Below are 22,688 nucleotides of genomic sequence, written 5' to 3'. Positions count from 1 at the left end.
GTCACACATTTGCTAAACACCCACTGCAAATGCACGCACTTGACATGCACACAGAATGTCAGAGCAAAGCAAAACCTTAAACAAGAGATGTCAGTAGAAAACACTCTGCTTTGACACAGGAAAAAATGTCTGGTCATAATAGTGATTGACATAAACGTGGTACGCTGCTGCCACCTCTTTATGTGACTCACCCAGGGCATGGACAGTAGACGTGTGCCTCCTATGAGGGCATGCTTGGTGCACCCTCCCGACCACAGGACAGGCCACAAATAACAAGTCAGGATACCAGTTTCATATGCAGTCAGGAACTCAAGACAGGGGTATATTTCCGTCTGCATCCTTTAGGCAGGATATTTCAACTGCTACTGATCAATCAAGATGGAAAATAATGTATTGGACCAGATAGATATCCGCACGATTAACGGCTCACTTCAGATACCTACAAAAATACAGATGATAGTGGGGGAATGCCCTAAATTGGTCCTTGCTTCAGAAGAAACAGGATACCTTTTACAGAGTTTTGTGTGTCATCCTATAGCTTAGAAGACGGGACTCCAAGCATGGATCTCTGCTGGAGTTGCATGCATGCAAATAGGCCATACCCAGGGCCTATCAGAGGGCACAGTGGGATTACTGGCTGGACTATCCAATGCACAGGGAGAGGTTGAGACGGGAAGTGTGCTCATAGGTCCCTGAGTATATTACACAGGCTTCCTCTGTATGTGACAGGAAGTGTCCTCATAGGTCCCAGGGTATATTACACAGGCTTCCTCTGTATATGACAGGAAGTGTCCTCATGTGTCCCAGGGTATATTACACAGGCTTCCTCTGTATGTGACAGCAAGTGCCATCATAGATCCCAGGGTATATTACACAGGCTTCCTATGTATGTGACAGGAAGTGTCCTCATAGGTCCCAGGGTATATTACACAGGCTTCCTCTGTATGTGACAGGAAGTGTCCTCATATGTCCCAGGGTATATTACACAGGCTTCCTCTGTATGTGACAGGAAGTGTCCTCATAGGTCCCAGGATATATTACACAGGCTTCCTCTGTATGTGACAGGAAGTGTCCTCATATGTCCCAGGGTATATTACACAGGCTTCCTCTGTATGTGACAGTAAGTGCCCTCATATGTCCCAGGGTATATTACACAGGCTTCCTCTGTCTGTGACAGGAAGTGTCCTCATAGGTCCCAGGGTATATTACACAGGGTATATTACACAGGCTTCCTCTGTTTGTGACAGGAAGCCTTCTGGCTGCACCCTTATCTTTTTCCTGGAGGATTTAGGGGCTGTAACAATAGAATGTGTAGATGATTTCTGTGCATGTAAGACCCCTAAGGAAAGAATATCACAGAATGTTTTGATGAACATATGGACTGGAATGTCACAGACACTATGCATCTGACTATCACACTGCGGCTAAGGATACACATGACAGGAATGTGAAGGAGACACTTGGATGTCGTACTGTAGTTAAAACAGGTGAAAGGGTTCAAAGACTTGTACTGAGCGGTGAACATGAGGGAAGGGGAGAGAAACATACTAAGGTGGGCCCGCACAGCTTCGAATCGCGTCCTTGTTTGTTGGGTATTACACACACCTTTTTTTGTTTTATTTTGTTTATTCATTTCGACATACAACACGTCACATATTACAACGTGTCAACAATCCCCAATGATGTTATCGAAGGACATTAATCAATCATATTATTCAGTAACAGACAGTTATGCAAGAAAGTTTTACAATTTGTTTTACATTTAGACTTCACTCTTCCGACCCCCCTTCATCTGATGTGACATTAGCAGCTGTTGATAACAAGTAGGACATGAGAGGAGCCCAAAGGCCTTTGGGCCTTGAAGGCATCGGCAATTCTTCAGCATATACACACCTTTAAAGGATTATGGATGAGTCTGTTCCAAGTCATGTGGATATTGGATAATATAACCTTGGCAAACTCAGTGATATTGAATGTGAGGAACTAGAGAAAGAGATAACTTCCGATCATGTGAGAGGGGATTATCAATCTGCCAGTGGGAGACTGCTGGGCCCAGACGGCCTGGACAATGATTTATTTCAAACAGGTGAAGCTCTTACACCAATCTACATTAAGACAAAGAAGATGTGCCAACTTCAGTAGGCTTTTGAAGACTCCTAAAATCGTCTTAGAGGCATGGATATTTAAGAATCTATGATTCACAGACATATTACTGCAAGTATTGGCAACCATGATTGATATCTGATATTGGATCCAAAGACCAGTATGCCACACTTCCCAAGCATGTGCATGAATGTGTGTAGCATGTGCATGAATGTGTGTGTGACTGCCTCAGTAGGCATACCTACTCGAGGGCTTCCACTGGCAGTGGTGTCAATAGATCAGGCTTTCGATCAAAGCTTTGGATGATCAATATTGAAAAAGGGTTTGCCAAGGTGCAGACTGAAGTGCCCACCATACAATGTCTCATAACTGGCTGGTTGTTACTGAAATCGTCAACATTGAAAAGGGAATGGAGCAGAGCTGCCCCTAACTCATTCGGGAGCCGGTGGGCTTTGAAATGTTTATAAATCCATCATGAAGGAAGTTATTAGTGGGCAACTAAATGTCTCCTATATTTTAATCTAAGTACTCGAATTGAATTTAAAATATATAGGAGACCACTATAGTGAATTCCCTCATTTCAGGCAATTTAAAAAACCAAAAGCAAGGAAATAGAATGCGTAACATAAAATAAAATATGTAGACGTGGTATAATACACATTTTTTTTGTAAGTTCAAAACAGATTTTATTAAAGTAAGTGCAAATAAAATAAGCACAGTCAATCAATAGAGACGTTACATAAGATCAATCACTGAGATGATAAAAAGAACGAAAAAGAAAAAAAAACGAGAAAATAAAAGAAAAGAAAAAGAATAATAATCTCAATAACAACAAGCACCATAAATTGAGTAGAATTTCCATAAAAAAGGGAAAATGAGGAAAAAACAACTTAAGTTAGGCAATGAACTGTATACATGACTGAAAATGGAATATACAATGTGAATAAAAACAAAGATAGAAAATGAAACACACATCATATGGAACTATATGGAACCATGAAGAGGCATTCATGGAGGTTTGGGTACTTCTTGCTGCAAGGGGGATAGTGGCAAAGAGCGTTTAGCACTTTCGTTGAACAGGGATGTAACTGGATACCACAATTCCTTTCTCTTTGTCACTAGGGTCAATGGGTAAACAAAAGTCGTGTCTAATCTGTGATTGTAACAGACCGCATACCACCAAGCCTGATACGATATTTTGGTGAAGTCTTTCCAGTTTTTGGTGATTTGTTGAAAAGCAACTGCTAGCAGTAAATCAATTATGTTTGTGTGCAATGGACACTGACTCCAAATAGGAGAGACACTTCCCAAGAAAATGTGAGAAACAGAAAAGGGATGAGTGGAAGAGAAAATTTTATTTATCTGAGACCATACCTGCACTCAAAAAATGCGAACTAGGGGACAGTCGAAAAGCATGTGAAAAAGGTCCGCATGTGGTATAGAACAGGACCAGCATAAGTCAGAGGAATCTGGAAACAGTTTGCTGAGTGGTGAAAGTAATAGGCGATTATAAATAAAATACAATGTCTGAGTCGAGTTAGCAGCCCTAGAGGACGTGCGTAGCTTCAGCCATATTTTTTCCCATAAGTTGATAGGCCAAGAGACATGCAAATCTTCCTCCCATCTCTCCTCCGTCTAGTCTTAATGCGGGAGGGAGAGGAAATGAAAAAGGACGCATACATTTGGGAAGCTCTGGATTTTTTGAGAAGTAAAGAATATAATACAGGCCCGCTAGAAGGTTCTGGATAAACAGAAAAGGGAGAAGCAAGGTATGTAGCATGAGCATCCTGAAGTGCAGTAAGTAATAAGGCATATTTAGCGCGAAAGGAAGAAGGAAAATTGAAGGACAGCTGATGAAAAGGAAAGGGGTTGACCGTGAGAATATAATTTATGAACCCATATGAAACCTCGAGCCCTCCATGTCTTCCAAAAAATTGGTCTATTATTAATTAGGATAGACATGTTATGCCAAATAGGTTGCTCGAAAAAAGATGGAATAGGCAAACTTGGAAGAATTTTGGACGTATGCCTGAGAATAGGGGTAGAGATAAATTGTGGTTTGCGAGTAAACATTAGATATTCTGCAAAAGAGAAAGGTGCGATAAAAGAACGCTCCAGGTCCAACCAAAGAGGAAACGAGGAATTTGAATCCAAAATCCATTAGACGCCTGATGTAGCAGGAAAGATTTATGGTATAGAGGAAAGTTAGGAAAGTTTACCCCACCTTCTGTCTTAGGACGCATCAAGTTGATCAAAGACATGCAAGACTTTTTGTGACCCCATAAAAAGGTAGAGAGAATAGAGTTAATTTTCTTAAAGTATTTTGAGGGAATAGAAAACGGGATATTAGATATGGTAAATAGGACGATAGGCGAAAGCATCATCTTGATCGTATCCAATCTCCCCCACCAGGACAGATAAAGGGGATGCCATTTGGAGGTAGGGGCACTTAATTTTTGAATACAATCATCTAGACATCTAACAACCGTGCTCTTAAGAGAAGCCGTGAAATTAAGACCTAAGTATTTAATAGACTCAGTATTCCACGTAAAACCCGAAGCAGAGAAATGATTTTTAAGAGTAAATTTCGTAAGATGTAGAATCTCACATTTGTCCCTATTTAATTTATATCCGGATAAATGAGCGAAGGAGTCCACCTCAGTTAGGAATGCAGGAAGGGAGGAACTTGGTTGGGACAAGAACAGCAAGACGTCATCTGCGTAAGCAGCCATCTTAATGTTGGTTTGTTGGAAGGCGAATCCATGAATATCATTGTTCTGCGAATTCTTAAGAGGAAAGGCACTAGGGCAAGATCAAACAAGAAAGGGGAGAGAGGACAACCTTGTCTAACCCCTCTATTAAGAGAGAAATAAGAGGATAAGCCGCCATTTGCCGATATGGCAGCCCTTGGGTGAGAATATAAGAGTGAAATCAATGTGGATATTTTTGGCCCAAAGCCAAACCATTTCAGAGTCCGGAAAAGATACAGCCATTCAACCATATCAAAAGATTTCTCAGCATCTAGAGCAATGTCTGCGAGAGAAAGAGAAGAATGAGAAGTTTTAGAGAGGATATCGAAAAACAATCTAGTGTTATCCGCAAGGAATCTGCCTTTAACAAAACCTGACTGTTCCTTGCCTAGAAGCTCAGGTAAGTAAGACTCCAAACGCAGTGCCAAAGTTTTAGAATTTTGTTTATAATCAATATTGACCAAAGATATTGGACGATAATTTTTACAATACTGTAGATCCTTACCTGGCTTGGGAAGTATACAAATAAGAGCATCAGAAAAGGTACCCGAGGCGGAACCGGAAGCAAGAAAGGTAGAGATTAGAGAATGCAATTTGGGAATAAGCAATTTGGAAAAGTAAGAAAAGAATTCAACTGTGAAACCTTCGGGACCCGGGGCCTTCCCATGTTTCAAAGTTTTTGGCGCACGAGAGAGCTCTAATTGCGTGATATCCGTTTCCAATGGAGAAAGATCTGGGGGCGAAACAAAAGGAGAACGAATCTTAGAAAGGAACTGAGAAATAGAGTCATCGGAAGCGTTCGGTTCAGAGGAATAGAGTGACTCGTAAAAATGATGACATTCCTGCAGGATGTCATTATCCTTATGCTTAAGTGAACCATCCCGACAGTGTATGGAGTCTATATTGACTCGGTTCTGTTTAGCTTTTAAATAATTGGCCAGTAGTTTCCCAGCTCTATTTTGACCACCGTAAAATTTGGCGCTAGACTTTAGCAGAAAATTAGAAGCGTTGCTTGTGAAGTCTGTATTAAACTGAAATTTGGTGGCGATAAATTCACTCAAGCAATCTTTGGATTTTGAAGTACAGTAAGCGTGTTCTAAACGTTTAATTTTAGAAAAGAGATCTTTGGTGGTTTGCTGCGCTGTCCTTCGTTTACGGGAGACATAGCAAATTATAAAATCCCTAGCCGAAGCCTTAAAAGCGTACCATACTACCGAAAATTTAATCTCATCAGATTGATTTAACAAGAAGAACTCATGGAAAAAGTAAGTGAAAGAAGAAAGAAAAGCAGAATCAAGGAGGAGAGAAATGTTAAAACGCCACTTCTTAGTGGACTTGGGTTTACAAAGAACATCTAATGATATAGAAACCGGCGCGTGGTCAGAAATTAAACTAGATCCAATGTCAGAAGAAATGAGAGATTGAGAGAGGTGGTGGGAAACAAAAAAATAATCCAATCGTGATTGAGTGTGATGCGGCGGGGAAAACAAGGAATACTCTCGTAAAGTTGGATTACATAATCTCCAGGCATCGATTAGTTTATGTTGGTGAATGAGTTGTATGAAAGATTTGTGAGATTTGTGGGGAACAAAAGCAGTAGATGAATGTCTATCCAGGAATGGGTCGAGAACCTCATTGCAATCCCCAGCCATAATAAAATTGTCTGCATAATGTAGCGTGATGTATGGAGCCAAGGAGGGCCAAAAAGAGGCGTCTCCAGTCGCTGGGGAATAAATATTTAATATGGACATAGGGACCTTATCCAGGGTGAAATTTACCAGGACCCACCTACCTAATTGATCAGTACTACAAGTGACAACCTTGACAGGAAGTGATTTTCGAAACAAAATCACAACCCCATTTCGCTTTCCATCACCTGGAGAAAAATAAACCTCACCCACCGAACCTCTCTTTAACTTAACAGACTCTTCAGCAGAAAGATGGGATTCCTGTATACAAGCTATATCAGCGTTAAGTTTAGAAAGATGGGACAATACTCTTTGTCTCTTAATTGGTGAATGAAGACCTCTCACATTCCAAGAGACAATTGTCAAAGGCATACAATAACAATGATGACAAATATCAGTACAATTCAGTCATGAAATACATAAGAAATAAATGCAAAAACCATACATATGGGAAATAAGAAAGAATTAATCAAAAACCAGAGAAGAAAGAACCCTGGAAAACAGGGAGCCCAATGCAATATATGGCGGTTGACAAGAAGTCGGAGTAAGAAAACGAAAGAAAGCCAAAAAAGAGAGACATAAAAAGAATGAAGGAAAACTGAGAAAGAAAGAGAGAAAAAGCAGAATAGAAATGAACTTAGAAATAAGTATATATGGCAATCGTGGGAATACACCAAAATCCATTCAGAAAGGGATAGGAGGAAAGAAGAATAATAGGACACCATCAACCAATAAAGTAAAGGGATGACAAAGTGAGAAAAAGAGAACAAATGTCCTAGATGAATCCTAGAAAAGAGACAAAAAAGTGACAGGGGAAAGGAGAGAAAACCAGGGAAAAGGCGCAACAAAATTAAGTAAGAAAAAGGGCAAGAAAGAAGGTGCGAAGAAAGAGTGAAACATACAAAGAACAAAATTGCAAAAAACATTAGGAAAACGGGAAAGACGAAGAACTTACATAACATCCGGAACAAACAAAGGGTTGGAGGGTGGAGGCCACGTGGACAATGGCGCGACCACAGCTCAAAGGAAAAGACGAAGGAAGGGGTCAGACCCGACGAACTCCAATAACACAGGGAAGGAGCCTGAAGAGCAGGGAAGGATCTGTGTAAGAAAAGAGGAACAAAAGGTTAAACTTGACAACAATTCACATAACACAGTGTAGAAGCTATGAAGCTTAAGCAACCATCATAAACGCAAACTGCAAAATAGAGAAACAACAACGCTACACTAGGCAGAAAGTTATTAAGAGCTTGAAGTAGAAGCGCTATCCATCTTGTCAGTAGAATGCGAATAAAGAAAACTTTTCAATTTCAATGGGTTATCATAAGTAGTGGTCTTATTATTGATAGTCACTTTAAAAAGGCATGGATGAAACAACCCATATTGTGCTCCCATGGAACGCAATTGTGGTTGAAGAGATAAAAACTCCTTGCGTCGATCACCTGTTGATTTAGCATAGTCCTGCGAAAAGAATAAAGGGTGACCAGACCACGTGATACGATTCATAGCTCTTGCTGCAGAGAGGACTGTAAGTAAGTCTGTGTACTCAAGGAAATACATAATGACTCCTCTTGGTTTCCTCATTGTTGCAGCAGAAGACTTGCCTCTAATGGAACCCAGACGGTGTGCCCTTTGTATATTGATAGAAGTGCCTTCTGGTAGATTAAGGAGCTTTGGCAAAAAAGATTGAAAGTAGGCGACGGAATCTGACCCCTCTAAACCTTCCTCAAGGCCATAAAGGCGCAGGTTGTTCCGCCTACTCCTATTCTCCAAATTTTCAATCTGCTTACATAAAAGCGAAACCTGTGCACAAACTGGTTCAACTTTGGATACAGAGGACTCCATTGAGGCAACATTCTGCTCGAGCACAGTTATCCGTTTGTCTACAGAAAGCCATTTGTCTAAAACTTGTTGCATTGGAGATTTAGTCTCCTCGATAAAAGGACGTAAAGCCCTTATTTCACCTAATAACAAGTCAAATGAAGCGGACGCAGGGGCTTGTGAAGGAGGCGAAGGAGGATCCTTTTTCTGTCTTTTGATGGTGCCTTTTTTGGTGGCAGGCGTTGATGAAGTTGAAGATGCTGAGCCCTTCGGGGACGGAGTATCCGGTAGGTCCTCCATCTCCAAACACTGAAAGCGGGAGCCTGTATGAACTGAGAATTTCTGAGCAGCTGTGGAGGGTTTGCACAAATCCTTAGATATTCTCCCCATACAAAAGAATAAAAAGTGCAGGACTCTAAAATGTGTAGGGATAACCAACCCAATTGGACAACAGAAAGTGTAAAGCAGGTAATGAACCTCTCAGAGCTCACTTGAGAAGTAACCCAGCGAGGTTAAGAATACAGAGCCCCAAAGGACAACATTTGTAAATGTATGACAGTATGGCACCACCTCAATAGGAAACGAGCGTGAAACATGGGAGAAGACAGTCACTCAACACATATGTAAATCCTAACAAGTTTGCATAACAATGTTTATATCATAAAAGGGGAACAGCATGAGCCAAAAACCTGCAAGCACACAATGACCGAAAGCCCGTGCACACCTATGATGCGCAACATGAGCATATGAAACAATAAAATGGAAGTGCAGCACTGTAAGTTAACAAAAAAAATTGTAAATTATTTTGTAGAGCTGGCATGAGGAAATTAAAGTCATAGTAACCCCTTTAGTGAATCGTGAGGAAAAACATGCCTGTAATAAACACATTGCTGAGGGAAGACTGTCAAAACCCTATTCAAACATTATGAGGCAGTTTGTGTCTCTGAGCACACAAAATGGCGGCAGCCGGTTGTGAGGAGCATATGCATGATCAAAGGCGCAGCTAGCCGAAATTGCCCAAAAGAAAGGAAGAGCTCAAAAGCTTCAGGAAAGTTAAGCTGCTCCAAGCAACGCAGCGCTAAAAGAGTAAAGTCGCTCGAGTCCCTTGAAGGTACCGCTAGGAGCCTCACTTCATCAGCTGGAATACACAGTGGCGGCCATTAAATCGGCAGCGCCTCAAAACTCACTTGCGGCTTTTCTAAGAACGGCAGTCAGCGGGTCATCCAAACCGGAGCTGAAGGCAAAAGGATTCCTTCTCGAGCATATCCTCCGTTTCCAGGCTCCGTTCACATCTAGAAAAGGAACGGCGGGCCGGTCTTCTTCCCCATCGTCCGGAGAGCTACGGAACTGCGGCCATTTCCATCGGGCGTAAGCCACGCCCCCATAATACAAATTTAATAATTAGATATTTGAAGGAATGTAAAACTGAATAATGAAGCAAAATTGGAAGGATTTCATCTAGAAATAAATGAAGCGACCATTCTAAATTTGAGAGAATCTGCTACAGATCATTGTCCACCTGTGACCGACGTTGGGCCATATTTACTGTGGCATTGCGCTACACTAGTGCAACTCAAAGTAATGCAATGTACTATGTAGGACAAGATGTTTTTTGCGCTGAAAAGGTGAATTTTATGTAGTACGAAAATCACTTTGAGCTGCTTTGCACTCCTTTGCGTCGAGGGAGTATTATTGAAGCGGATTAGTGCAAACAATTATGGAGCTTTGGACTTTGAATCAAAAAAAGTTAAGCGAGTGCAAACAAGGGGAAATGTGTTCATTTCTAATAAAATATTTATGCATTCCAAATGTGCAGCAGTGCATAGCACTCATTCAATGCGTGGGAACTTTCTGAGTTGTGTACCCAGAGGAATTTGTACAGGAAGGGCGTGCTTCCAGTTCACAGGGCCGGTCATAGGATTTGTGGGGCCCGGGCAGAATAGCAACTTGCGAGGCCCCTATAATTTGCATAAGATTTAACCTGACAGGAAGTGACCTCATAGGAGGTAATATCAATTAGACATTAATTATATGGCATTGTTTGAAGCCACTTTGCAAGAAGCTACTTACCTAGTTTTGATATAGGTAAAATGGTTAGAAATAGCATTAACAATCCTAATAAAATACGTACATAAATTTTAAATCTCCAATAAGTGGAAATAATTCCAATGAATTTAACTTAGTTATTGTTCTTTTGAATGGAATTAACGAAAATGATATGCAAATCGGGTATTCTGGCACTAAGAGAGCTCCAAAGGAGAGGTGTAGCCTTTACTAATGTGGAGAAAGGACAGTTTTGATTGTCTTTTTAAAAAAAATGGAGTCACACCATAGCTCAAGAGGGAGAGAGTCTCAGTCCAGCACAACTAGAAAGGAGAAGGATCTGTCTCCAATCAGGGACATCTAATGGAGTATAGGATTCTGGAATGAACAGTCCGGAGTGCTGTCGAAAGAGAGAGCCTTTTTAATGCAGTGCACAGTGACACATGGATAGTGCCTTGCAGATGTATGGTTTCAAACCAAAAACACAGCTGCCAGCAGAAACGTGAGAAGAAATAGCATTGCGATGCAGCGGTCTCAGATGAGGATCCGAGCACAGTCCTGAATGATTTGAATGGTACTGAATGCTAAATGGTGGGAAGCCCAAGAGAGAGGGCATTTGCATAATCTATGGAGAAGATAACCGACTACACAGCAGCTTCACTGTAGTGAGAGGGGAGAAAAGAGATGATTTTGTGTTGCTTATGGATGTAGTAAAAGCAAGTGGATGAAACATGGTTAATCTGCTCCGAATAAAAAAGAGAAGATGCTGGAAAATATATCGAAGATTTTTTTGCTGACTCCACCAATGCGGGCGATTGACCCAGCTCCACCAGCCATCAAAGAGAACACCATATTGTATGAGATCCTTTAAAAATTAGAACCCCTGATTTGTCACGTTAAGGTTTCAATTAATTTGTCTTCATTCCGAAATCAACTGTCAGCATACAAGTCCAAACATAATCTTGGGCAAAGACCAGATTGCAACTGAGGTAAGTGATGTTTGGGTATCAATATGTACAGGATATCAGCAGGAAACCAAAGTACTGTATGAGTAAGACAAACTGGGAATTATGTAGAGTGAACAGTGGAGACCCAATACATAGAAATAGGTAGTGAGTGGATTGTTTCAGATTTCTCAAATTGTATAGAGGTAAACCACACGAGGGGGATACTTAAATTCTAGGTTGTACTAGTTGACTTATAAGCACTGAGGTTGCTCTAATTCTATGATCAAGAGTCAGCCACAAATCATCTGATACAGCACATATGCTACTTCAAACTCCTAGCGTTATCAGATGCCGGCACATTGTCAATGAGTAAATTACGATTTATGAAAGAGATTTGGAAGTGGACTTCTTTTTTGTAGTATTCAAATTTCTCTTGCTGGTTCGGAACCTTCTAACTTCCATCTCTCCCCGTCTGCCTCATCCAGCTGAACCTCTGACATCTTTCAGTGGTCCTGCTTTCTTCCATCCATCTCTCACCAATACTTTTCTCTCCACTCTGCTTATGTTCCCTTGGTGGTTCTGTCTCTCTTATATCCACACATCTTATCCATATACTCCCCTTCAACTCTCAGCTCTCCCCCAGCCTCATTGCTTATTTCCTTGTTCTGCTTCATTTACATCCACCTCTCCCCTTCCTTCCTATCTTATCTTTTCTTTTTGATTCTGACCCTTTTAAATCCACCTTCCCCTCAATGCTCTACTCTTTTTCTCATCTTTCCCTCAGCTTTCTGTGCTTGAATCCAGAAATATAAGATAACAACTGACTTACATCTAAAAACAGTCAGGGTATTGGTTTTGTCAATGACTGTTTGAGATAAATGAGTAACAGCAATAAATTATTTTACATTCAGCCTGTCAATGTTTTCACCATCGAGTACTTGCTTCACACTCATTTGCACAGAATACCAACTGCAACTGGAATCTGGGACCGTTGCTCTGTGTGCTCTGCAGAGAGGCCATGTTTTGATTGACCATGTATTCTGGACACCTTTTTGATCCACAGACAGGCTCTCAACTGTAGCCTGTTATAAACACCGGAAGGCGACTCACTACAGTGTGTGCCTCATACAAGAGTAATACGCTGTGAAAAGAAATACAGAAGCACACATCCTGGACATTGGTAACACTCTTGAGGAATGCAAGATTAAGTAAAGCATGTAAAATATAAACAGGAACAAAATCGCTGCCATGGATTTGTAGCTTGATACTGGGTCAGGATATAGGCCCTGAAACCAAAATAAAAGTGGCCCCCATTAGTGAATTAGTAAGCTAGAAAAGTGACCCATGTTTGCAAATTAGGGCAGTTTTTAACTTGGGAAGACATGCTGTATACGTTTTTTGTAAGTTATGGGAGACTGCAAAGATTTGATTTTGCTGCATGGTTTGTGAAAATAAACAGTAAAAATGTGCTCACCTAACCATAAAGCATGAAGCAGCGCTGAACATTTGGATGCTCACTGCATTGTGCAATAATTAGTACATTTGGGCCACTATTACCAATTCAGGTATTTGTCAAATTATTAAACCAATCTCTAAACTGCATGATTTATAGTTACTGGAGATAGCTATAACTGTGAATTTAAGTGGTTTTGAGAGTTTTAAACATGTTGTTTTGAACTTTTCACCTAATTATAACGCTACTTAAACCTTTGTTTATTACAGTGAATTTCAAGTTTTTTTAAACGTAAAGTAATATTTAATTACCATAAGTAAATCCAACCCTTCGGCCATGCACAGTCGTTGGCTGAAGTCCTTGCACAGTGGGACGTTCATCACAAGGCCTGACCTGCAGCCGGGCCCTGTGGCCAAACCCCCCTAAAGGCAGCCAACTCCAGCCTGCACATGACCTTCGGCCGTGCGCAACAGAGGTTTGACCACAGGGACTCCCTTCCCCCAGAGCCCTATGAAGGTTAAAGGGATAGGGGGCCATGTGGTCCTCCCCCCTAAGCCTTTTTTAGGACTTGGCGACCCCATCCCATCCACTCCCCTTGTAATGAAATGACGAAAGACTATTGAAATATTGTTTAACAAATCAATTGAACTTAAAAATTGATAGATAAACTGAATAATTAGTTAAATAATCTTCAATTTCCGAAAAAGTGTGCTGTGAAACAGGATGGGCTTTAATAAAATCTATTAAAAAAATTGGGGAATGCATATAACTCATAAATGTAGTGGAATCCTGGCTGATATTGGTTAAGCCAATTTTGATAACTGAGGAAAATAAATAAGAAACAAATATTAAATATTTGAGTATGACGCAAACTTCTGTTGTGACAAATCGATGGGAACACTCGACTTAGGTCTGTTGTTCTGTTTGTGCAGATGGTAGCATGATATCGCTGGTCCTAGAGTGTTCTGTATTTTGTGTCATGCTTCTACGTGTGCTTCTGTTCACAGGTCATCCCTCAAGTGTCTTCCTTACCCTGGTTCACGACTGTGGTCCCACTGGTGCTCGTGCTTGCAGTCTCCGCCATCAAGGATGCAACAGACGATTATGTAAGGGGCAGTTTCGATCAATCTCTCTCCTTGTTTGAGTCCATTTTACTTACCTAGGTTTTAGTAGTTGTCACAGTGACTGAAGTACCTACTTATATTTGTGGCAAGCACTCAACGGGGAATCTTGGCTCCTGGAAACACTGGCAGCTGAAACCCTCCATGGATCAATCGATGCAGTCATGCTTCTTTTTACCACCCACAGATTGGGCCATCGGAAACCCTCCATGGATCAATCGATGCAGTCATGCTTCTTTTTACCACCCACAGATTGGGCCATCGTTATTGCTCACACTGGCTTCCTTTTGAGCATTCTGGTTTCTGGTCTTCTGCAGGACTCCCGCTACCGCCCTCAAGGAAGATCCTCCAATTTATTTGCTTATTGGCTCCCATCACTTTCTCTATATGAACCCCAAGACTGCTCCCCATTACAGTTCCCAGCAATTATCTCCCACATAATCCTCCACTTAATTCTTCCTGTGTTACACATACGTTGCTTCATGAAATGACGCCCTCCGTGGTTTCCCTAAATGTTATCCACCAGCGCTTTCCTGTGCAACCCCAACCACTGCTTCCAATTCATACCAATGCATACAGCTCATCCGGGAGCCTACCTATATGTCCCCCGTCCACAGCCTCTCTACAGGGCACTGACAACTGCCTCCTTGTACATCATCCACAACTGCCTCTCTATATGGGGTTCACTGCTCCCCTCCATCCGTCACGCACCACTGCTTCTCTATGCAGCAGCAGCAGCAGCTCCTCCACTATGTCGGAGGAGCGTCACCGCCCCCTGCCAGCAGCAGCGGTTTCAAAACGAAAGATAAAACGATAATAAAGCTGTTTACTATCATTTTATTTTTCTCCCACCGTGGAGTCTAGGGGGCCATAGGGATGAAAGGCACGAGGAGGAGTGGTAGGTGCACTGCTGTCAGTGCGCATGATGGTTTGGCTGGCCGTATCATGACGGCCAAACCTTCATGCGCACTGAAACTGTCTCCAACCCGAGCTGCGTTGCCTGGTTGGCGACAGCGGGCACAGGTTCCCAGTCTCCCTGGGAGTGCAGGTCGCGGGCGATCAGCCCAATCCTGATGCTGTTCTCATACTGTGAGAGCAGTGTCAGGATTGGCCGCAGGGCAGTCTGGGAGTCTGTGCCTACAGTGGAGCCAGGACAGCTGCGATGCAGCGAGATTCAGGTACGTTTTTGTTTTTATTTGTTTTTGGTTTTGTTTCTTCCCCGCCAGACACTTTGACTCAACACCATAGATGATGGCTATCTCCACTGCCTCGCATACTTTATCCACCAATGCTCTCCGGTACGGCAATAACCACTGCTTCACTACTGGGTCTGAATAGCTGCTTCAAATACAATGCTCCTCTCCTGAATGGATGAACGAGCACATTTATATAGCACCCTTACAGTTCACCCTGCATGGCAGTTCGGGAGGGGCTTTTCCCATGAGAGAAAGGGTCTGTACTCATTTGCATAAGGAGGGCCACTGTCTAAGGTGGCACAGTGTTAACTACCCTGAGCGCTTGACAGTGGTTAACACAATTTGCAGCCATTTCTCCCAGGACCCTTTGTGTTCTTCTAAAACGTCCTTTTCCCATTAATATTCCTGGAGCTGATGGTCCCCAACACTGCTCTCTTGTGGTCAGCTGGTGAGTTTCGTTCTCTCCCTTCACATTTCTTGTTCCACCCCATTTCCCAGGAAGGATGTATGCAATTGCGTTGTGTGTTTGTGTATGTGTTTGTGTGTGTGCGCGCATGCACTCCCTTGCTTGATCCTCTTCCTCGCTATACCCTCTTATAGTGTAGAACCTAAAAACCCATTGTTTATATTTTATTCTTAGATATTTTATAACCCAAATGTATTTTGCTCTATATAGTGTAAATAGTCCCAAAGCATACTAGAGATGTGGCTAGTACCAGACCAAACAAATGTAAGAAATATTGATTTACCAGCCCCAGTGTTTTGGGAAATTACAGTTTTAACAGTAGATTAAATGTGCTCTCTTTTGTCTCTCTAGTATCGCCACAAAAGTGACAACCAAGTAAACAACCGGACGGTGCAGGTGCTTAGAGATGCGAAGTAGGTGCCCCTTTATATGTACATTCAGCTGTGTTAGAGGTATGGGGTATGGGTATGGTCGCAGTATTCCAGTGTAAATACATAGATATTTTTATCCAGCATTCTTCATCCATTGGTCTGTTCAAATGTCATTCACATTTTGCTTCCACTCACCTTAGGTTACCGTATGCGAAGTTGGTCTGCCCACTTCAGCCATTGGCTCTCTTTACACTGTGGTCCCTACCATTGGAGGTAGACGCATCAGCGGGCTTGGCCTCCGACGTGGAGAGCGTCAGCACTAGGCCTCTCCATTTATAACACATTAATGATTCTGAAGCCTTCACTTTCTTGACATGATACACTACATTAATTGACAATTCAATTCTAGAATTATCAGGGCAGCTAAAAAGCACATTGAGGAAACAAACATTTTGTCCTGCCACGGAATGTGTCTGTAGTTGCCCAAACAGTAGGTGATACTGATGTGATGGAGTTTCTAACAAATCATCAAGTCTAAGTGCAAGAAATATGGATGGCATGACCTTGGGAAGGCCCAGGTTACATCGAAACTCTGAACATGCATCTCAGCTGACTGGTACAAGAAACAGCAATAGCATGCTTTGAGATGTGCTACATCTTCCTATTACACAGCATCATATTAAGAGTAATATACATCTACGTTCAGCAGAGAAGGAAGGAGGGATATTTATTACTCTTCATTGCCATTAGGCAGGCCATGAGCAAACCAGCCGCGTCTAGGCCCTTGATCCTCCTCTGCGGGGACTTCACTTGTAAAATGGGCCAATGGGGGAATGACTCTGACCAAATTTCCAAAATGAATGCCTTGGACATTCCCTTGATTTGTCATAAGTTTGCAAAAATTGACTCAAATGGAAATAATCTCAAATGCTTCTGTGAACGCGAAGGGCTGATATCCACCCTCACTTTACTGAAAAATGACAACGTGAAAATCCCAACCTACAAAGTGTGAGGAGCACAGTCAACGATGACATCCTTCTCTGAGCCGAAGACCAGGGCGATAGGAAAACTGTAGGGTATCCTGGAGACTGGAGACTGATCCCAATGCACTCCATCTTGATATTATGGGCAATATTTCCAAGAAGACCCCAGAAACATATGATCTGAGGAGCACATCGGAGCTTCGCTCACTGTAAAGCTGAAATGGAACCAGACACTTGAACTCAAACTGGAGGGGTGGAAAAACAACCAAATAATCACGGACACAGTATTGAATCGCCTGTAACAGGGACTGGTTGATCTGCTATGAGTCTCTGGGGCTCGATGACGCCCACAGTAAAAAGATACCCATGGAAAGCAGATTGAGACCTAGAGAATCAGCCACTCAATTTCTGGAGGCAAACTGGTGGAATCTGGGCACCAAAAGGAACTCTTTAGAGGCAAACCTCTCTGCACAGGCTTGGATAAGCCGCTGCACAGCTGCTTTTGGTGCTATGGCACCTGTGGCAACTTCTCAACCTAAATCTTCCTACCAACCTCCTTGGAAAATGGCATAACTGATAGAAGAGATAATAGCAGAGCCAAATATGAAGCTCTCTTTTAGAGGTGAAAATAGAGTTGGCAGTGGATCAGCTCACAAAGATGAAAAACCCCGGCACGCATTAAGTTCCCACCCACAGTATTTAATCATTTCCCCAAATGATGGGCCAAACCTCGAGCGGCACCATTCTCAAGGCTCCCCTCCTTGGAAACTTGCCCCTAGTGGAACAGCATTATCATTCCATTCTAAACAAAGGCCCTAAAATGAGCCAAAATCTTACAGGCCCATCAGCCTTATCCATATTGACTGCACAATTTACCTGAAATTGCTGCTATGTTCATAGATGTTTGGACATAAAATGAAAACACCCTAATCCCAATTCACGAAGATTTTAAAGAAAGACTCTCCACAGTAGATAAAGCATTGGTCCTAGACTTTACATCAGCTTTCGCTGATTAGTCGTAGATTTTACATCAGATTTGACACCAATCAAAGTGTCCCAGGTACCTGCCCTATTGTGTGGTGACAACTAACTCTAACCTCATCTCATGCACCCCCGAAGGGCTATGGAGCCAGCTAACAGCTATGGACATATAATGCCTGAAAAAAGGCATAAACATAAACAAGAAAAAACAAGATTGACGGTATTCAGGAAAAATCAGAGGCATAATAAAATATTCACCGTTGGAAACTCTCACCTCAAAGATGTAATCACCTTTACATACCTGGGGCTCCCTAAAGTGGGGCTCATTCATCCAAATGGCAATTTACATATTTGAGGCATTGTCGAATGCTACCTTCAGACTCTCCTGCTCATAAGACCACCGTTTCTTAAAGTATATTGCTAAAGTGGTGCAGGGCAAGGTCAGACGTAAAATCGCATATGGAGCAGACATATAGGGCCTGGAGAAAAATAGGTGCCTTAAAAAAAATATGGACGTCACTAGTTTTGCTACCAGCTGTATCCCCACCATCGCCCTGGAATTGACACTGGTTACAACTCCATCCAATACAGAAGCCAAGTGGCACCAATAAAATACGCGGTAAAAAGTCTGAAATCGGCTAGGAAAACCGAGTGTACACAAAAAAACTAGTGAAAACAAAAAAGTTTGATGAGCAGCCGCATAAAACATGATGACAGGTCACCAAACTTTCAGTGCCTTCAGAAATCTGCTTTGTCGGCAGCTTCTCTGAAGGCACAGAGCTCTCCACAGCACCTGTGGAGTTCTCTACATTTGGTGGGTGGGAGTGAAGCCAGGATGTTGAAGTAAATGACCTTTGCTACCCTGATGGCCGGCATGCCACCCCCATAATCTGAATGAGGCTCAAAGACATCTGGGCACCTAGATCCAACAGGAGCGCGCATGGCATGGTTTCCAATGCACGTTTGCGATTGACAAATTTAGAATTTACACTTGAGAACTGATTTACTTACACCTAGTATTACCATGACTATGCTGTAAAATGATATAGGAGTAAATCTGCTACCAGGGTATTTAAATATTTTTATTTAGCTTTCCAGGTATAAGTGCTATACTTACTTTAAAACAGATTACTTTTGTTGGAAACAAGTTGAAACTACATTCATGGATCCTTTGTAAAGCTGTGATGATGTTCTCCCAATCCTTCCCAGTCTAGTGTCTTGGTTTTAGATGGTTTGAAGAGCCGCGACTTGTAGTTAGCCACCCTACGGGACTGCAGTGCAGTAGTCCAGTCTTTCTAATACCAGAGCTCTGGTGAGTTGAATTCAACTTTTGATCTGGAAGACCAGCATCTCTGGCATCAGCAGCTGGAAGTTGATGTTCTTCATCACACCTGTGTGCTGCTTTGCGAAGAGTGCTCTGGACTGGTTTCTGCTTTTCTTACTAGGCAGGAGGTGCATGAGTGTCTTGCTGTCATAAGGTGTGTTGAGGGTTTCAGGTGGGCTACGGGTCCCCTGATATTGTTCTTTGCAACATTGAAACACATCTGGCTGTGTCTCGTTTAACAATAGGTATCTCGTAGCCTTTTGGTGATAATGTTCCAGTATTCTGGGTTCCTACCTAGCTTAGTGTGGGCATGTGTATTGTTGGCATATATTTTGAAAATCAGCTGGCATTTTGTTATGGGATACATTAAAATGTTGTATAATTGAGGTGCTAGGGGCGGCCTTAAGAGCATTCCACGGTCCCCTGTTTGGTTGATGGTGCTGAGTTGACAATTACGATGTTTCAAATATTTTTGGGGGGTTTTACAACTAACTAAAGCTGTTAAATATTGTAAGTCTATTCAATGAGCATCACTCCACAGCGAGCACTCTTCAATAGGCAAACATATTAATAAATATAAAGCTGGTGGGTGATAAGTCCAAGTACAAACTGATCTTCTCATCAACCACCAGGAAGAACAGTGGTTCAGAAGCATGGGAGGGTGCAGGGAGGCCATAAGGAATCCCACGTGATGCACTAGATGATGAGTTGACGGTTATTGTTTATTGCCTTTGCTCTGACTGGGCCGGGCTCCGGTCCCGCCATTGAAGAGCCTAGAAAGGTGTTTGTTGAGTACGGGGTTTTGTGTTGCTCAATCAATCAATCAATCACAACATTTGTATAGCGCGCTACTCACCCGGAAGGGTCTCAAGGCGCTTGGGGGAAGGGGTCCGCTACTGCTCGAACAGCCACGTCTTGAGTTGTCTCCTGAAGGCGAGGTGGTCCTGGGTCAGCCGAAGGTGGATGGGGAGGGAGTTCCATGTCTTGGTCGCCAGGTAGGAGAAGGATCTGCCTCCGGCGGTGGCTCTTCGGATGCGTGGTACGGTGGCGAGGGTGAGGCTGGTAGACCGTAGCTGTCGGGTGGGCGCATAGAAGGTCAGGCAGTCGTTGAGGTACTTGGGGCCCAGGTCGTGGAGAGACTTGTGTGCGTGGGTGAGGAGCCTGAACGTGATCCCCTTGTCGACGGGGACCCAGTGTAGGTCCCTCAGGTGGCCGGAGATGTGACTGCGTCGGGGGATGTCCAGAATGAGTCGGGCGGAGGCGTTCTGGATTCATTGGAGTCTTTTTTGAAGTTTGGCTGTGGTTCCGGCGTAGAGGGTGTTTCCGTAGTCCAGTGACGAGGGCCTGGGTGACCGTCTTCCTGGTTTCGGTCGGGATCCATCGGAAGATCTTGCGAAGCATGCGAAGGGTGTGAAAGCATGATGAGGATACGGTGTTGACTTGTCTGGTCATCGAGAGGGAGGAGTCCAGGATGAACAGGACGGAAACAAGGAGGGACTAAGGAGCCTCATTTTAAATCTGAAGCCAGCGTTTACCATGGACGATGACGCCAGCCAATGAAAAAGATGGGCGGGGCTTCAACTCCACTTCTAAAACATAACCTACTATAATGTGCCTCACAGAGCGAGCAGCGCATGCGCGTTGCAACACCAGGTGAGACCTAAAAAGGGAGATACAAAAAAGACATATATTGGAATATTGGAGCAGAATGTCTATACCAGCAATTATTGCCCTTTATGATCGCTACAATCACTCTGCTGCATCGTATGTACTTTTCCCTGTGTCGTGAAAATGTTAGTTTCTTTGATCGCTTTTCATGTAAGTCCTACACTCATTTCTATTAATTAGCTAGCATTGAATTGATTGCAATTATGTGCATGGGTATTTCATCTAATACTTTTATGAGGATTATAGCACAAATGTGTCAAATAGATGATTCTGCTTTTTCTAAAGTGATGTAGAGCAAATTTGTCACATTTATTACGACACACTCACACTGGTTTGAAGTGCACCAGCAACAGACAACATTCTGGGGACATTTTTATCACTGAACCAAGTATAGAACCAAGTGTTATTCACACTGTTTATGAGTGCTTTAAGTATTTTGTACAAATTGTTTGGTGCAAATGTTGGTACAAAAGAAAAGTAAAAGTGCCAAGCACAAAAGCAAATGTGTTCCTCACTGTTGTAAAATTCATCCATTGTACAGTATCAACGATAATGGTGACCACAAATTTTACTTTGAATATTTGTCCAACAGATTCACCAATGAAAAATGGATGAAGATTCAGGTTGGAGACATCATCAAGCTTGAAAACAACAATTTTGTGACAGTAAGTGAGTTGTGATTCTGTTTTCCCCAAAAAATATTTTATCAACACACAGAAGAAAAAATGTTCAGTAAAATGTTTGAATGATTTGCTCACAAACTCCTATCTATACACCATGTGCACACAGTGGCCTGGATTTACTAACATTTTGCGTTGTCGGTGCACTACTGTGTTGGCGCAGCCACAATGCAAAATGTATTTCGGGATTTACAAAGCAACACAAAGCCTGATTGCCTTGTGTTACTTTGTGTCGTGGGAGGGGTTACATAGGTGGAGCATGGCCATTCCTCTGCATCCACTTATGTATTTTGATACAAACCCAGATTGACTAAAGTCTCTAAATCCGAGTCAGTGCCTATCTGAGGCTGGCATAACAAGGAGAAATATCTTTATTTTAACTTGTTAATTCCTCTTGGCCTGGGTGCTGCATTTTACTGCACACAACAAAGATACTCCTTCCTGAACAAAAACAACACTGACTAAAACACAGGCAGCCCTGCGTCATGGAGCAAGTATCTGCCACACCACAAACTTTCTGTGATTTTAACAAGGCTTCTAGCATAACACCCTTCTCCCAAAAATGATGTACCACTGTGAAAACGTTAAACTGCAGCTTAAAACTCAATATTTCTACTCTCAACGCTGGTTTCCAGTACATGACATGCTTCGTCCTGATTCCTTTATCTGATTTCAGAGCAGCATTTTTAATTGACTATTTCCACTTTTTTTGTTCCCTGCTGTGTAGGCAGACCTCCTGTTGCTGTCCAGCAGCGAGCCCCACAGCCTGATATACATAGAAACTGCCGAACTCGATGGGTAGGTTATGCTGCATGGTAACTACTGGCCCAGTCCACGTCTTTCTTTTCAAATAAATTGTGTTTGCAAATATCACCTGCTAATTCATAGAATCTTATTCCTGCGGATAGTCCTCAACTGAGGTGCAGGAGCAATAATTGTAGAACTGCATGGCTTGTGTACATTTATGTATGTAGTGGATCATAGTAAGTCTCCAAAATGTTGGAGATTTTGAACTAAACCTCTTACGAGTACATTTCGAGATTAGAAATCAGGTTGGTAAAGTTATATATACTTTATTCAAGTAAAACAACAT

The 22,688-nt window shown here is 42.4% G+C and overlaps 1 protein-coding gene across 3 annotated transcripts in view; it reads left to right on the top strand.

The window, feature by feature from the left end:
• LOC147726133 (phospholipid-transporting ATPase ID-like) overlaps window positions 1-22,688 on the top strand; it is a 795,656-nt gene that overhangs the window by 581,260 nt on the left and 191,708 nt on the right. For all 3 annotated transcript variants that reach the window (XM_086960237.1, XM_086960240.1, XM_086960239.1), the window contains exons 5-8: window positions 13,813-13,911; window positions 15,940-16,001; window positions 21,508-21,580; window positions 22,323-22,393. In XM_086960237.1, the coding sequence (XP_086816363.1) occupies window positions 13,813-13,911; window positions 15,940-16,001; window positions 21,508-21,580; window positions 22,323-22,393 (305 nt within the window). The remainder of the gene's footprint in view (window positions 1-13,812; window positions 13,912-15,939; window positions 16,002-21,507; window positions 21,581-22,322; window positions 22,394-22,688) is intronic.

The sequence above is a fragment of the Lissotriton vulgaris genome, chromosome 3_1 (assembly GCF_964263255.1).
Source record: "Lissotriton vulgaris chromosome 3_1, aLisVul1.2, whole genome shotgun sequence".
NCBI lineage: Eukaryota > Metazoa > Chordata > Amphibia > Caudata > Salamandridae > Lissotriton > Lissotriton vulgaris.
This window is presented reverse-complemented; position numbering and strand designations above follow the sequence as displayed.